Source organism: Bombus vosnesenskii, unplaced genomic scaffold (assembly GCF_011952255.1).
Source record: "Bombus vosnesenskii isolate JDL3184/JDL3185 unplaced genomic scaffold, Bvos_JDL3184-5_v1.1 scf7180000013311, whole genome shotgun sequence".
NCBI lineage: Eukaryota > Metazoa > Arthropoda > Insecta > Hymenoptera > Apidae > Bombus > Bombus vosnesenskii.
Window position 1 is genome coordinate 843,750 of NW_022882959.1, and position 17,920 is coordinate 861,669.

The window sequence follows — 17,920 nt, forward strand, 5'->3', positions numbered from 1 at the left end:
AGTATTTCGTTCAAACGATAATCAAAGGTGTATCTATCATACTCTACGCTCGTGTTCCGGAAAAAATGTTACCGCTCGTTATCTCGATCCTGCTATCGATCAAAGATACGTACATATGTACATAACACGTAAGTACCTGTTCAATAAATTATTTTCGTTAAAATAATTAAAAGGTACATAGCAAAAACCACTTATGTCCATGTTTGCCTTTTTTACAGGAGTAAAATAATACATGTTAAATATTTTAAATGAAATAACCATTATATTGCGGTAATTGCTAAAGTTCAACTCTTTGGTTCCTTTCCTTTTAGAGAGATACTAATTATCGATAATGCGAATGAAAAGCTACGATGGTCGGAAGTAACAAAAAAAAATGTTCGTTATCGACGGTATTTAGTGATAACCAAAAAATGTTTTCATAGCCAATAATATTCGTAACGTAAATTAACTATAACATATGAATTCTTATTTACTGTAACTTTTTTTTTCTATAAACAGATATTTTTTTGTATTTTTGTTGCATATTAACGATTCCACTATGTTGCGATTACTAGGGTGGATCCCACTATATGAAAAGACCGAAATTTGGATTGTTCTAGTTACGAGCCATCGCTCGATACATTTTCACGTTAAAGTTTCGCGAACCTGTTTTTATGTTCAACTGTGTTTCCTTGAAATATACCGGTTCTGTTTGATATCGGTGATCATGTGGAACTCTTCCCAGTTGAGTAAAAGGTCGGACACGATTAATACGAGGCTGATGATTGGTTTCAAATTTATTGGCGGGACAGAGATAAAGTAAGGCGGATCGGTTGAACGATCGAAGAAGAGTCCAACATACATACCGTTTAAAAGTTTGTTATACGATCGTTTTTTTAACGCACATTTAGTAACGTGTGCTCAGGAAGAACAACAGACCTCGCTAATGTACCCGCAGCTGCTGATAATTGTCGGAATTGTGTAAACATAGCGCGCTATGCCACAACGAGCACTCGTTGGGAGTTTACCGTTCGGAAATTTTGTTTCATTTCCTGGAAACTCTTCTTCTTCGTGAAATCTGGATTGTTGTCGATAGTGTAATTTTGAGCGCGATTGTTTTCATGGCTTCTTCTTTCCTCTGTTGTGTCGTTAGTTTTGTTAAATTACAGATAATTTATTTTTTACATTTTCATCTTCATAATGAATGTATATGAATGAATATATATTACATAGATGACATTAATAAAATTTCAATGAAATAGTTAATTGAGAATATGCAGGATGATACATTTTTATCGTATTTGCATCGCTATACTATGAAACTCTTATACGAAAGAAAACTGATTAGCGTTGACTAAAATTGAAAATTATCGCTCAACAGGATTTTGAGTAACAGTACTCTGTGTAGAATATGAGTCAAAGAAACTACAGTGGGAACTCTATGGAAATTTCCTTCCTTCTTTCTTTTACAACCATGGCCGTAATTCCTTTCGTTCTCATGCCTCCTTTATTCGGTAGAACGATATACTTAACTCGATACTTAACCCTGTTAACGACTGCAATTACGAATTTGTAATGTGATAACCGACAATTAGTATCACGAAGGCTAGAAGGACTAAAAGATAGGTAAAAGAAGGTTTAAAAAATCGAAATCAAGATCGAAATCAAAATTTCGAAATAAATATATAAATGAAGCTTCCACGAGTCTCTTTTAAAAGTAAAGCAAAGATACTCTTTTGTCTTTAAAGAAATTCTCCATTGTTTTCCGAGCGAACGCATCGCAGTTCATTTCGCAACGCGTTCGATTCTCCTTCTCTCCGCGAGAACACTATACATATATACATATGTACTTAACTCATACAGACAGGTCCATTGATCTCGTTACAGTATACAAGCTCTGGTACAGTCGTTGCATCGTGTTGCACTGATAGAATAATAGAATATATTAAATACCAAATCGTGTTCGCAAACGTTACGATTCACATTCAACCGATTTGCACTTCTCCATGTCATAGAGACACGAGTGAAAACAATAGTTCGTTCAATTTCTCTGATTTTTCTTCGACGTCGCTATAAAAATATAATTATTTCTACTCGAATTTATGATATATGCAGCTGCTGACGAAAATATTCGAACATTTGTAGAAACATTTTACGAATATATTATATATTATACGAAACATTTTCACGCTTTATTACGAAACGAAATTCAATGAAATGTAAAATTTCGAGTGTAAGTTTTCTATGCTAAGTGTTCAAATATTTTTCCCAGCTACTATCATTATTTTGAAACTGTTTGCTAGCGTAGAAATTCTTTGTGTTGTCATTGACCTATATAGAGGTAAAGGAAAAAAGAGGAAAACGTAGGAATAAAATTAACGACCGTTCGAAATTACTAATGGTACTTGCCATACTTAATTGGGATCGAATATAGTTCGATCATTCTATATTGACTATGCGGAAGACAAGATAACGCCAATCACAGAAACACGCTTATAAATAGACCGCGAATGCTTGTATTTATGGGAAATCTAATAACGCAAAACTGTGAAATAATTTTTCAAACGAGAAATGCAGTCCCATTTTCAATAGAATTCTGTATTCCTATCGGTTCCAGCAATATTAGAAAAATGATTTAAGACGTATTATCGAATTAGTTTCGGAAAGATTTAGTGGTTTACTATATCGTAATAGTATTTTAAAGTTATAAAAGTTATTTATTTCTATATATTTATCTCATCAACTTGAGGTAACCGTCTATCATAATCTTTCCATCAGTCTAAAAGAATCTGAGTCACAGTTTAGAAATCAAAAGTCAAACAATCCAAAGATAAAGAGTTTCTCATGTGATAGAACAGACCGTACAAGAAGTGAGAATTCCGAAATGTTCACTTTCCTACTGCTTCGCGTCGCAATATTCTACAGCAGGACTTCGACTATCTGAATTCTGCGCAGGATAACCAATTTATATAGAGCGCCTTGGTAATCGTGTAGACTATTGGCAAGGCTGTGACTTTATATAAGAGGAAGGTATACGTAAAAAAATAAATATAGAATAATCGTTTCCGAGAAAATTCTTATTAAAAAAGAATGCCTAATACAAATAGAAAGTTCTATTCAATAAAATAAACAATTATTATTCTACATTTTTTACTTATTTTTTCGCGTAGAATCGTTTCCTCGATAATCGTGTCACGATCGCTGAAACGTTCTGTATAAGAAATTCATTTTCTCCAATTAAAGATAGTAGTTCAATTAAACTATCTAATTAAATGATATCAGATCAAAAGTAAGATAAAGCATGTAAATATTTTTGAATGCTACTGTACACCGATCGTTCAACCTTCTCGAACGTTTTGCCTTCAGAAAGTGTCGGTCTGCCGGTATCCTTGGAAGACAATGAATCCTCGAGGAGAGATCGTGTCCGTATTCTTCTGATATTCTTTATCCTCCATGGGCAGACTATACGGCAATTCATTGACTGGCAACGGCACGACACTAGGAACGATCGAGCAAGCTTAGGATCATGGAATTCTACGACGTGGGAAGCAGCGATCTCAGGGAACTGTGGGAGTCCTATCTCTCCGAACCGGTAAGTACATCGTCGTTTATTTTGCCTCATTTTCTCTCTATTGCTTCTGATTGTTATTCATAATTTGCGTGCATAACGGGTATACAATTTATACACAGGTATCTAACAGGTATCTTATAGAGCGAAAACCTGTACCGTATTATACGTAGAGTAGATTATACGACAATAAAATATTATTTGACGAATACCAACAAAATAATAGATACAATGACGTATCTAACTTTTAATATATTTATGTAATAGAGGTTCGAACGCAGGGGATTGTACTGTATCGAAGATGAAAGAAAATTCGTATAAACTTTAAAGTTAGCCAATTTTCGTCTTCACTGCCATATACAAAAATGTCCTGATTTTCTTTCATTTGATAACAGGGCAGCCCTGGTGACCGATATTTTTTCGTCAATAAATCGTATATCACAATTAGGTTTGGAAGATCGTTCTCCTACTAAGTTCGCTTTATTGTACATCGCAGTTTCCCTTTAATTTTCCGACATTGTTCTACCAAAAATTCTTATACTTCTCGTACGAAAACCGTGTTTGCAAAGTACGTGTGCCAGGAACGTTACCTGTACTCGCACGAGGATGGATATAGTCCATTTCTCTCACGCGTTGAATCCTCGCGATACGAGAAAGTTTTCGATAGGTAAACGAACGAGAGGAAACGAGTGTCGAAGAAAAATAGGTAAGACGAGTGTTTCGTATTTCTGCTTCCTGCTTCTGCTGACAGATTGCATTGCCAAAGCTTGTTAACGTGTAATTAGTTTACCGCGGTTCCTGTAGATGAACAATAGAGATTGAATCGAGGTATTTCACTTCTTACGTTTTCTGGAGGCGGTCGCAAGTATCTTTGGTATTGATTCGTTGGGCGTAATGGACGTTTTAGAAGAGGAAGTCGTTGGGTTAGGTTATCCGTGGCAAAGTATGTTGGTTAATTTCAATTGAGGAAATTAAAGTGGATGATATTGACTCTTTGCGATGGTTACTTGAACGTCCAGTTATTTTGTATTAGGTAAAGATTGCGAATTTCCGAATTCTTTAATTTAATTCTCAAAACTTGGAATTCTTCAGTATTTAAATTTTCAAACTCCCTAATTTCGCAATTTAAAAACTGTAGGATTTTAGAATTAAAATGTTTTGAAATATAAGAATGTCGGAATATTGAAATTTATGAATATTCAAATTCCGAAATGTTAGGACTTGAAAATTTTGGTGCCTTCGATCAAATTTTGTGAAATCGCGAAAGTTTTAATTCTATGATTTTCGAATTATTCAAATATTCAACTTTTTGAATTTGCGGCCTTTCAAACTTTTCAATTATTTTCCGATATTAGACGCTTCTTAATTAAACCTGACATTTAAAGCCCTGTAAATCGTTTAAGACCCATCCAATAAGCGTTTTAATATTATGTTTCAACTCGGCAACTGTTTAGCTTCTTAATTAATTTATACACGCTATTTTTACCTTCAAGAGTGGAACTTACGTAATTGTAATGGAATATCTCGTCGTAATTATTTTACGAAACTCAAGTTTCCACGGAAGAAAAGAAGAGCTGTTTCGTTACGGTTCGGTTACTCTTCGTACACATGATGATAAAAATATTTTTAAATCTACATCGAGTATTCATTTTATAATATCGTTCAACGAGAAATGTTTAATGTTGGAGTGTAAAAGGCTGCACATATTAATGTCAGTTTATTCACCTGTATAAACAGCTTGTCGCACCTTACGCTCCCACATTTACATTTTTCAGTGCCGGGGGAAGCGAAAGAATTACATTTCGATTACGTCGTTAAACATTTTTATCGTTATTTTAAAAATTTATAATTATATAAACTATCGATATTTTTGATAAAATTATGACTTACGTGTAGATTTCAGCGAAGGAGTTTCAATTCCAGGTAGATGGAACATTGAACATTGAACGTTGATCTACTTAAAAAAAGAGTTCGCGACAGGAGAATGTTCGAAAGAAGCTGAAATTTATGCTACAAGTTTACCACACTATCGATTCATATTTATCACGAACAAGCGCTATAACAGTAAAATGTTGATCGAAAATAAAGAATTGGATATTATATGGACAACAACAATTTGCAACAGAAAACGGTAGACAGAGATTTATTTACGTCATAAATTTAAAGCCTCATTCATAATTGTCACCGTTTCTAATTTCCAAATCCATTCAGAAAATATTTCAAAATCGAGAGAATTAAATCAGGGAACGTGCGGTAATCGTCGAGTTAATATTTACACGAACGTTTATTTGTCCAATACAATCCATCCTGATTCGCATGGTTACGTCATTTGCATCGTGTTTACAGCTATATTAGTCACTGACCGCCTTCTCGACGCCTCTTCTTCCCTCACCGACCAATTATATTATCGTTTGCTAATTACTCTTTGACAGGATCCGATGAAATTTACCTTCTTATCGAATATTCATCGCATAATTTCCTTTCCACTTGACCTGGTGCCTCCTTACTACCAACCTTCCTTAACGATCATGCTCCTTCGAGCATGGAATCTTTATTAACGACATGGTTATGCGTGAATTTGCTATCGTAGTAAATGATTTTTAATTTGTTAACCCATCAAGAACCAAGCTATAGTTTATCATAATCCTATACGGTAGTTACGAGAAGTATTTGAATGTTATTGCTATTCGTTATTGCGTGTATCATATATTGATCAATTGGCTTCAAGTATATTAAATTTCGTATTATTTAAGAGTATGAGTATAAAAATTTAATTCTATGAAAATGAAATGTATGTAGAACGCGATCAAAATATATTTCATTCGGAAGAAGGGAAAAGTGTAAATACTTTTTGTGGTCAATGCTAATGCAAGCGTACATCTTTCAGAGATCATCGAAATATTGAAACAGTCGATTGTACATTGTATCAGTAAGTCTTTATTCTCAGTGGGACGATGTTTAACACTTATCATACGTTTAAAATCAGCTATTCGTGCTGTATACTAATTTTTCATCAAATATGTACATTTGCAGTAAACGTTTTCCAACTTCTGCGTACGATACGATTTTAGATCGAATTGAAATTTTACGAATATAATCGCGATAGTCGTGTCTCATGCAGCGCTAATGAAATTTCAAAATGTTTTATGTAACACGCTTACACCAGACAGTCGAGTATATACGTGACATACGTGACTATTTTTATAGTAAGTGTTCAAATACTTGCACGAGTTACTATAAGGAATATTTGCAACAGAGTTAATATTTTTCATATAATACAGGCTCAAAGAAAAACAAATTCGTTATATTTCTTTTTTTTTTTTATTGAAAGGTAAACGAGAATTTACGTATTCGTATATTACGTTATATCGAATAGCCAAAGTGTGTCACATTGTTATCTCGAATTATGTTTCTTTCCATTTTTAACGAGCAAAAGATTTTTTTAATACTAAGACCTTAGTTTAGTTTAATTAAGAGCGATTACGAAGATACTGTCAGTGTGGTGCACTGCACCATCCGTAACCGTGCACCATCTACGTGTTCTCTCTGACGGAAAAGACAAAGATTTGCCTCTTGTCTTTCGTTACGCAATAAAGAAAAATCGCGATAACGTTAGGTGAAACGATGGAACAAGGTGTCGTAAAAAATGTCTGTAAAAATAACCGATCGTGTCTGCGAATTCTGGATCGCTGGGTTAACGAGTGTCTGTTTTTTCATAGATTCTTATAAAATAATATGTACATAGTTGGTTGGAAGAACGGGTTTTGAATCGTTCTAACGGAAGTTTAGAGGCATATAGTAGCTATTAAAAGCAGTAAAAAATGTTTAATTACTACTACCGAAGAAGATATACAGTAGCAGGTGTATATTTAGCGAATTTTATTATGAAAAGTTCTAATTTAATTCTTTTCTTTTTCTCTATGATATACGGTTTACAGAATTTATATATAAATACGATAATATATGGTTTTTGGGTCTTTTTGTAGCTTGAAGTATTACAAACGTAGGAAAGCCACTCTGTTTGTAATTATTACTGGAGATAAAAACTTGAAAGCAAAACCAAATCGAAAGAATTTGATACAAAGACCTTATCTTATGTATTTAAATCCCCGTCATTCGAAGTACTTTATTTTGTCTAAATTTTGTTTTCTACGTGTTAATGCAAGGCATAGCAAGCGATCGTAAATTGATTTAATATAGGTCAGGAATCGTTTCCCTGTTACTTGTATAAAAACTTGTCCGAAGATTAATGCCTGGACTTATCGTAACGATCAATTTGGATCAAGAACATTTATTGGACTTACTCGATGCAAAGCCATCTCCGGCTATTGCAGCTAAAATTTTCCTGAATTTATTGTATTTTGAGATTTTGAAGTTCGATATATAAAATACGAGTTACATTGGAATTTATCTATGAATTAAATTTCGCCAACAGACCATTCTCGGTTTTTTCGTCTCGTCTTTTCCTTTGTTGCGCGGAACAACAGACGCAGGTTTTCCCCGCGGTGGTCACCGTTAAGTTTAACGACTCGGTTCGCTGGAAAGCGTAGTAGTATACGCCTCTACAGTACCGTCTGAGAGATGACGTAATTGAGTAAAAGGGGATTGACCCCCTCCCCCAAATATGACGAGCCATCGCGGAGGCACAGATTGCCTTTCAATTTCTATTACGGACAGAGATTTGTTAGGAAGAAGGTTTGGTTGGCAACCGAGCCGATACGAAGCTTTTCGCCTTGACCATATGCGCGTTTATTTCTTGCAATCATTTTTTATGTCTGCGTTTGTCCTTTTTATACACTGCGACATTGAAGGTGAGATTCTGGCACTGCATGTGGGAAGAACGCTAGGAGAAGTTGATCTCATGAATGTATCTTTAAATATCGTTGATAATTGATATTATTAAATGTTATTGTTCGTTGTTATTATATCTTATTCTTAATATTATATAAAAATGCATGCGGTTAGGACGTTAAATGCACGAGGAATATAAGTTAGTAGTGCATATTATAATTATGTTTTTTTTTCACCGACTAATGCATTTGAATTTCAAACGCGATCTAATAGTACTATCTTCCTCCTATTTGAATTCCGTAGAATCATTCTGTTTGTGGAATTCATTTCGCTTGAATATTGCAAAAAGTTACTTATAAATTCTAATGTTTTGAACGACGACCGAAGCGAGCATCTGTTACTTTCTTTTCTACATCATCGTCTTTAAGACATAATAGTGGCACGTATTCTTTCTTAATATAATATATCCAAAGAGCCGCATAGCATTCCACGAAAGGCGTGAAAGGAAAATCATTATTCCAAGTTGAGAACCGTGACTAATTTATCGCCACATCGTCAGACTTTGTATCTAGCACAAATGGTCCTTTTAGAAAAAAATAATAGTTAACTATATGACTAGTGGAATTCTCCTTGGAACTCGTGACAAGCGTGAGGATTCGAAGAATTTTTTCTGGAATAAATCAGCCTCGTTGGTCGGGATCTTCCTCCTAACGTGCCGACGATTTGTTATGTCTGCACGGGATCAAAGATTGTTTCTTTGATTTCTCCCAATTACAGTGTCGTTTTCTGACATCGCTATTTTTAACGCGATCGTTGTGCAAGCGGCTGGTCCGTGACGATTTAAAACGATGTGGGACGTATCACATGTACTAAATTGCGGTAAAACTAGGGTACGAGTCGCCAAGGACTCGGATCGTACGGTCCGAAGCAATGGCGGCAACAAAATCGCCTCGAAAGTCGTGCTCCAGTTCAACGTCGTACACTCCTGATGTTCACTTCCACCCTGATATAATATTTAAAGCACCATTGGGACTGAACTAGGTCTCGACTAGCCTGAAAGAAATTTTTAAAAAGCAAAGTTGAGACCTCGTTCGAGGAATCGCGAAATGCTAGCTGGTCTGACCATCTTCTTTATTCGCAAGATTCTCAAATTTACTGCCAGGAAAATTTCTTATTCTAAGTAGTTTATAAAATATACGTACTGACTGAAAAAATTAATAATGATAATTGAACATTTTATATGGAACATTTTTACGAGTTTATGGTTTGTTTGGAATGGCGTGAGTTATATAGAAATTGTTTAAATTTTATTAGCGTTAACGACTGTTATTAATGATTATGGTAATGTACATAAGAGCTACGAGGCGATTGTCGCAGACATACGCTTATTAAAAAATTAGTATGCGGTATGGATGATTGCCTTAATCATATAAATAGCGACAGAGATAGTTTCACTAAATATCGAAGCTTATTGGTACAATTGACGATCGACTGGTTAATTAATTTTTTGACCTCTATGAAATGCACGTTTGCTATGATGTAAATATATACGTAGTGTAAGAGGAATTAAAAATAATTACTGAAATTGCTTGTGATTAATGGGTATATTGTGGAAATGTATGTTTTGGAATGATAATAGGAATATTTTGTTTTCACAACTCGTGTGAAATATGTACCGTCTATCTGTAAATTGATATTTCTTATTAAAACTATAGTGGGGATAATCACGGCGGTTTGGGCAAAAATATATCAGAAAGGCAAATAATAATTCCAGTTAAAAATGCTTACATCTATTCATGAAATCAACGTGTTCCAATTTTTCTTTACGTAGCTTTTAAAAAACGATCGTTGGACGATAAGCTTTAAAGAAGGAAATGCGTAGAAGTAGGTATTTCTCACATTCTGATAGAATGCTCATTGTGACGATTAACGGTGCAACTCTATAAATATTGCAAAGGATATATTCTGTAGAACATAATAGTTTAGATTCGTTAACGGTCAATGATATGCGGTATGTAACAAAGTAAAATGTTTTTGTTTCCATTTTCATAAATATTTACTATCTGTGTTATTATTATGTTAATAAAATTACAGATCTATGAAAACATTGATTGTTAAAAAAAATCGTTTAGTAAAACTCTCTGACAAGATTAAATGAAGTATTCAGTATCCGTGTTGAATGCTATGCGACTAAAATAGTAAATAGTGTTGTAAGGATTAAATATCGAATCGTAAAGCAAAATATAAAATAACATTAAATGGCACAAAATCTCCTTTTCTTTTTTCCTCTATTTATTTATGAAATCGAGTTTTTTCGAAACTTGGAAATATTTGCCTATAAGAAACTCTAAATAATATAAATATAATAAAAGTTGCACAAAATATCGATCACTGTATGAAATGAATATAGACAATGATTATTTAATACCTCGTCAAAGCGTTTCGCCAAATGATTTTTATTAGCTATTTCTTTTCATAGATTTGTGATTTTATTCTCGTAAATCGAAGCGATTTCGATTTCATACGTTTACCAGACTCTGAGAACAGTGTCTTCCCTATACAATGACCGTTGATTAAGTATCTAATCTAATTAGGCCTCGCGATAGAACGAAGCATAACGTCGTGTTAGTGGCAACCACCACTAGGAGTGTCGTGGTTCGCTGGCTTTTGGTGCACAAACCGGAAGCAACCGTGTACCGAGTTCACGAGCGGAAACACGTAGCTGAGAAGGAAGCTACACTCGCGATACCACGAAATCACTCTCTTTCTAACGTTTATATTTCGTGACGATGCCACACGTTCGTCACGATTTATCATGTTTTACATTGTTTTGTAACACTAACAATAAATGCACTATCGAATTCCGATATCATACTTTCGTAAGATGATAAGAACAAAGAAAACAAAATCGTATCATTGACGCGTATAATGTTTATTAATTAATACACTCGTCCGCAAAATCGAATGATCGCTAAATTGCTAATTTCTTTTTTTCACGAAGTTGCAACGTTTCAAAAATGGATATCTGTTGGATTATTTAGCGATCCTTTAATTTTATGGAGCGTATAATATTTCAGGAGATTGGATCTTCGGACTTTGCTTTAACGATTTAAATGATGTCATGAATCATAAGAATTTTCTTAGTATGATGTGTCTCCGCGTTTATGTAATATCGTACGTAATAAAATATTAATATAACGTCGATCGACCTCAGGAAATAAATTAATAACGATTAATTCTATGATAGTATACAGAATTCTAGAAATTATAATATACAAATTTTTTGTATGAATCTAAAGTCGAATTCTGTAGATAGACATTCAAAAATTGATTTATTTCACTGATAAACGTTTGTATAAATCCGTACTGGTATTCTATAACTGTACGTTTACAAATCAAGCTATTTTATTGACAAATTATATAATTCTTAAGAAGTGTATATAAGTCGAAGGGGAAGCGTGAATCATTAAAAAATGCATTTCCTGGTATCGTTCCAGCGATAAAGTTGCACATCCTCCACTTGTTATCGTTTATTTATTCAGGCCGTGCATAATCCATGTTTTGCTATTAATTCCGTTACGTCGTTATCTACATGTGTCCATTGGCAAAAAAAAAAAAAAAGGAAAAAAGAAAAGAAAAGAAGGAAATGTTTTTGCACGTAGCCTTGATCTTTAGTATACTTTACGAAGTAGCTGTGACTTTATTAATCGGTTTTCGCTGTGACATCTAATATTTCGGAATTTACTAGTTGAATTTAGATAAAATTATTAAGAGATAAATCGCAAGTATTAAATTAGCAACTTTACTTTACTCGTTTTCTTAACTTTCCATGTGTTATTTTATTAAAATTATATCAAGAAAATGATCACTCACGCTTCCTTAATAATTCACCTACAACGAAAAATATTCCTAACCGCTTACGATGTAACCATCAATTTTTACTCTTAACGATATGTATCGCTAATTTAGGATTCCCTTATCTAAAATCGTGCTCCTCGTTAATGAAATAGGATAGAATTCACAATTCTCGAATAATTGATTCAACTCAAAACGTTTAATATATACGTAATATACGTAAATAATATATTTTAATCATATTATTATCAAGATATTTCAACCATTTACTATATCAGCATAACTTAGAATTTACTGATCCAGAATCGTTATTGCCGAAATATTTTAACCAGGTGGAATATTGTAATATATTCCAGTAGTTGTTCTCAACTCATTGTTCTCAGTTTCGCACGCACAAAATCATTTTCCATACATATATGAAATCATATTTCTTCGATAATAATTCACTTAGCTATAGAAAATACTCAAATCTCATTAACGATATTATCATGTGCTTACTTTAATCTTTAAATTATCTACTACATACTAAAATATCTTAGATATTCAGAATATTACAACACCGCTCAATCATCATTACTAGACTGCGAATTTTAATGCAAATTCATATTTTCATAAACCTGTAATAATTAAACAAATTGAATTGTATACTATGTACGTAGGAATTTGCTTCATCCACTGAATATTATACCAAGTACTGTACTCTGGATATTTTGTATTCATATTTTTACACATTACGTACATTTTGTGCACTTTTACACTTTAAAATTTCCTACGTATGGATAAAAATCCGCGGTTTAATCGCTAACGAAATACCTTAGCCATTTACTATACTACCATAACTCGGAGTCTCCTTGAATTTCTGAAACCGAGGCTGGAATGGAAAACGGTCCCGGCTCGTTTCGTTGAGAGGTAGCGTGTTCATTCAGCATTCCCGTCGGCCGTACGCGCGTTTTTTACGCAAGTCTCGCTTCCTTGATCGCTGTCACGCATCAGTACAACCCGTAGGAACAAATTGGAAAGGATGAAGGTTGTTCACGAGGAGTTCACCGTACCGTGGCCTCTAATGTTCGCTGCCTTCTACGATCTAGATGTCGTGGATCGACTTTTTCTCGAAAGTCCGGTATCTTCGTGTTTCCTCCTTTGGAAACAGAAAAAGGTAATGCTCCCTTTCGTTTCGTGGATCGTGTTTATTCGTTTTCGCATTCTTGCCGAACTTTTTAGCGACAAATATCGAGTGGGAAGTTTATACGAATTGGTGCTTTAAATGGTAAATATTAGATAGAATGAAAATTGGTTTCTCGAAGCGAAGAAAATGGTAATTTTGTGTTTGGAATCGGTAACAGCACGTGGTTTAGTTCCGCGTTTTAGCTCCGAAAAGTTATAAAAGTGGGAATTTTCATGTTACGAAGCTTGGAAAGGTTGGGAATTTGTAAGTTCGTAGATTCGAAGATTCGAAGATTCGAAACGGTGGTAATTTTCGGGCTTGGAAAATGGAAAGTTAGAGCATTTGAAAAAATGAAAAATTGAAGAATTTCAAAGATCGAGCACTTGAACATTCAGATAGAATTGTACGTTTCCACTATACTAATATCTTCTTCGTTTTTTCTGCAGTAAAAAGAGTATTATTATATTCCGTCCAGCTAAGAATATACGATTTTTTTTTTTTTTTTTGCAAAATGGCGTCTCGTATTACATAGGCGATAGTTAACCGTAAACGTTTTTGCAAGGACGTTACGATAGCTGTGTCTGTCTATTTAGATAACTGTTGCTTAGGTTCGACGTTTGCCACTCTTTCGTTTTTTATAAATAATTGCGGTTATGACATTATTCGATATTAGATATTGTAAAAGACATTTTTAAACTTGACACTGTGAGTAGTAAAGTCACTCGGTCGTTCACATTCGATCTACCATCAGTGATCGAATGATTTGTTCGATTAATCGATGTATATATTTACATATTAATTTTCATACTGAACGTTTCAGTGGAAGATTCATGGATTTTTTATAACAATCATTTATTAATATCATCGAGGTAAATAGATTTATCACGAGTGAAAAGTGTACGTGCTATTTGTCAGGCAACGTGTCCCGATTCGAAAAGTTTTAGTCTTTCGAGTCTCCATAGATAAGAATTTGAAGAAGTTGGAACTTCTGTTAAATATTTTCTGAAATTGTGAGACGATAATTGGAAAAACACGAAGCTTAGGAATTCGATAATACGACAATGTCTTCGTTCATATTTTAGCTTCCACGTATTAAAGATTCGTTAATGTTGGAAGCAAATATGTCGTCAAAAACTCATCGGATCGATAATATCCGAACAATTTAGAAAGTGAAATATTCAGCAACCTTTAAATTGGAAATCTGAAAATATGAAATCGGTTCGTTCTTCGATTTTTCTCCATTTTTCCTTCTATTTTAATTCAATTTATTTTCATACGAAAGCGCGACGACGCTTCCCTTTATCTCCACGATTTTAAAATACACGGGCGATCTAATTCAATAGAGGCGCTTCCTCTCTTAATAACCACGGTATTTTCCTCTGTTACTCCTTTTTTTATCAGCCATTGTTCGAGCGTTATCGGAGGAAACAGATAAAGCAATCTACGATTGCCGTACTTAGACCAGCTCTCATCGAACGAGTCAAAGGGGTTGTTCCACGTTCCATTGCCTTTAAAAATGTTACAAAATATTCTTCAATTTTCGCACGGTTGCACATACCGAAAATTTATCTCCTTAATGCTAAATAAGCTTTTTATCGCAATGAGTATAAGGTAAATTAGAATGTTTTTGAGATAAAAATTATTCCGAGAAAGAGCCGAAACGTTTACGGAGTAAAACGACCTTGGAGAATGAATGATAACCTTACTTTCTCGCTTTTCACCTTGACGTGAAATTGCCGTGATAAATGACAAGCTGGATTCCATTAATTTCCACATAGAGAGATGTGCAAAGAGACGGTGGGATTTCTAAATACGTTCCGTGGCTCGTGGAATATTTTCGAGTCAGTGAATACTGCTTTATTTGATTTCTTAATATAAATGTCGGATATTTTGTAGAGTCGTTGTAGTATCGATCGTTTCGTACAATCGACAAAGCGAATTTTTCATAGAAATTTTATAGCATTGCGAGAATTTTATATTTTATAACATTTTTAGCTTTATAAATTTACAACGTTGCGTTATTATATCTATAACTTTTTTATCAACCTTTTAGGTCCTCGAGTTAAAGTACCATTATATTTGCTACTTGCTTTTACTAGATATTTTATACACTGTGTACTATATTTGCTAAATTATGGATATTTGCTGGTGTAAATATTCTCTATTATCGACTTAATAAATATTTTATCAGCTCATAATAAACGTGACGATTGAAATTATGTCGTTGACTGATCGAAGTTCGATAGGATTTCGAAGAATATTCATAAGCCAGAAGATCAATAAATCGGTATTTCTGAAATTAAGTTATCTAACTTCTGTCTATAGATTCGCATCGTTCTCGTGAAAAGATCGTCGTAAAACTGACAGAATGTTTTGTCATTAGCGATTAACTCGTGTTTTCGACTCGTGGTTTGCATAAATAATATTTTCTCAGTAATACGAACGAATATGTATAACGAATAAAAAATATGAATTGCATCATGTGTCGAATCCAAGCGTGATTACGATATCAAGAAATCCCACGATTGATATTTTCAGTCTCGTCTAACGTCGAAACGAACCGCGCCACAGTTTTATGATACCGCTACTCTAATCCACGATATAGTTGATACATTATCGTTATCGCGCATCGATATACAGGTATATGTACATGTATACTAGTGTGTCGTAAGGGAGAAGGCAGGACGAAATGATAAAAGCTCGAGGATAATTGCATAAATGCGTACGTACTTGGCAGAGAAACTGCAAATTACTATACCGCGTTGATCAACTATTTTTGTGATATTTTATGCCTAGTTTCGTCAACGTTAACGTCTTTTTCTAGAATTCCAATAAGATCTTTTGATGTAATTTTGATAGATCGTTTTGCTCTTTTTAGGTAGAGTCAAATCTTTACCAATAAAACAGAACCTAAGCGGAGATTACTCTCGCTCGCTAAAATTCGATTCTTCGTTTGCAACTTATATTTATTGGAATAACCTCCTGCCAGTTTTCCCCAAAACCAAGCTTCCAATACGATTTTCTTATCCCTGATTTCTTTATTTTTTTATTCTTAAAACTATTCGTAACTGTATATAATATTGCCCTCGCAATGTACACTATTTCTTTCTCACTTATCGCTTTATCTATTGTTATTTATTATCTATTACTACTATGTAGTTCGTTACATATTATGTTCGTTCGTTATATTTAGTTCGTGTTACATTCTTTCGACTAATTCTCGATTCCAAAGTTTCCACAAATAATTCATCGTCGCAAACATCAAACTGAAACCACTCTTGCGAATAATTGGCAAACCAGTTGGCTGATAAGATCACTGAAATCATAGTTACGAGCTATTGACACCTTTTAGACGAAATTTCGAGGAAAATGGAAAAGTCGAGCAGTGGACGCGACGGAAAGACCACCTGCGATAAAAACCTTATCTGCGAATGTACATGCGAGTGCGTAATTTTTGCGTTCGTTTTATCGCGCCTCGTATACATGCAAACTGTTCGTTTCTCTTCTTTCTTTTTTCGTCACGCGACCGATAAACATGCGCCTCCACGGTTAAAAAGGCAGACACGAAACACCGGGTAGAAAAAACCGTTTAACCTGTTTCATTCTTCTTCTTGTTTTCCAGCGTTTAGTGAAAAGTAGTTTGCTTCGAGAGGGTAATTGTCGGCACGATCGATGCTCTTTTTCGATTTTTATGTCGTTTCGAGATCATTGCTTTTTGATTGGAAAAAGATCTGCGCATGTGTCAGCGCGATATTTAAAAAAAAGACAATAATGACAAATAAGACAAATTGATAGAAATGATCGAAATTTTATATTACATACATACGTATTTTCTCTCAAATTTTCCTATCGAAGAGAGATTTAATATTAGGAATTCGTATTTCATATTTTTAGAAAGTGTCTACGAACGTAGAAGATAATAAAATTTATTATCAAAGATTACAATATAATCTTTATCTTATATACGCGTAATTGCATTTAACATATTTTAACCACCCGTAACATCCAGTTTATTTTCCACCGTAATGAATAATAATCATAAATTAGCAGCGAGCGTGATAATGGTAATTAATAAGAGCGCAGTTTAACGAAGATTTGCCAGATCCCAACGCGAAACGCATAGTTAAAACGTGGATTTCCTGGTTTAGCGAATAACGAAATATTAACGCATTATGACGCTGTTTAAGAGAGTGATTTGCGAAACTTGCGTTACTCTACGAATAGAATGTTCAAACACGCTACATACATCTATGTCTGTGTTACAAATATGGTAGAAAAGTTATGTTTATAATGATCGATAGTAGAAATAAGCAGAAATGGGTGAAAGGCTAATATAGTAATAAAAATGAATATAAGTGGCACTTAACTACAATAGTTGAATATAAACGAATAAAAGTAAGTTAACGAAGCATTGAAATTTCATGGCGAAACTGGCGAGATGCCTCTCGCTGTAAAATTGTTTGCAATTTTCGATATTAGAGGTTTCGAATAGAGGTCTCGCGATAAATCGTGAACCGTTGGTCGCGATAGTTTCTTAAATCCGTCCTGAGCTATCTAAGCAA

At 34.0% G+C, this 17,920-nt stretch overlaps 1 protein-coding gene across 1 annotated transcript in view; it reads left to right on the plus strand.

Moving 5' to 3' along the window:
- LOC117234978 (cyclic AMP-responsive element-binding protein 3-like protein 2) overlaps positions 1-17,920 on the plus strand; it is a 48,088-nt gene that overhangs the window by 2,353 nt on the left and 27,815 nt on the right. Inside the window, exon 2 of the mRNA XM_033496579.1 lies at positions 3,346-3,571. Coding sequence (XP_033352470.1) covers positions 3,506-3,571 — 66 coding nt within the window. The 5' untranslated portion in view covers positions 3,346-3,505. The remainder of the gene's footprint in view (positions 1-3,345; positions 3,572-17,920) is intronic.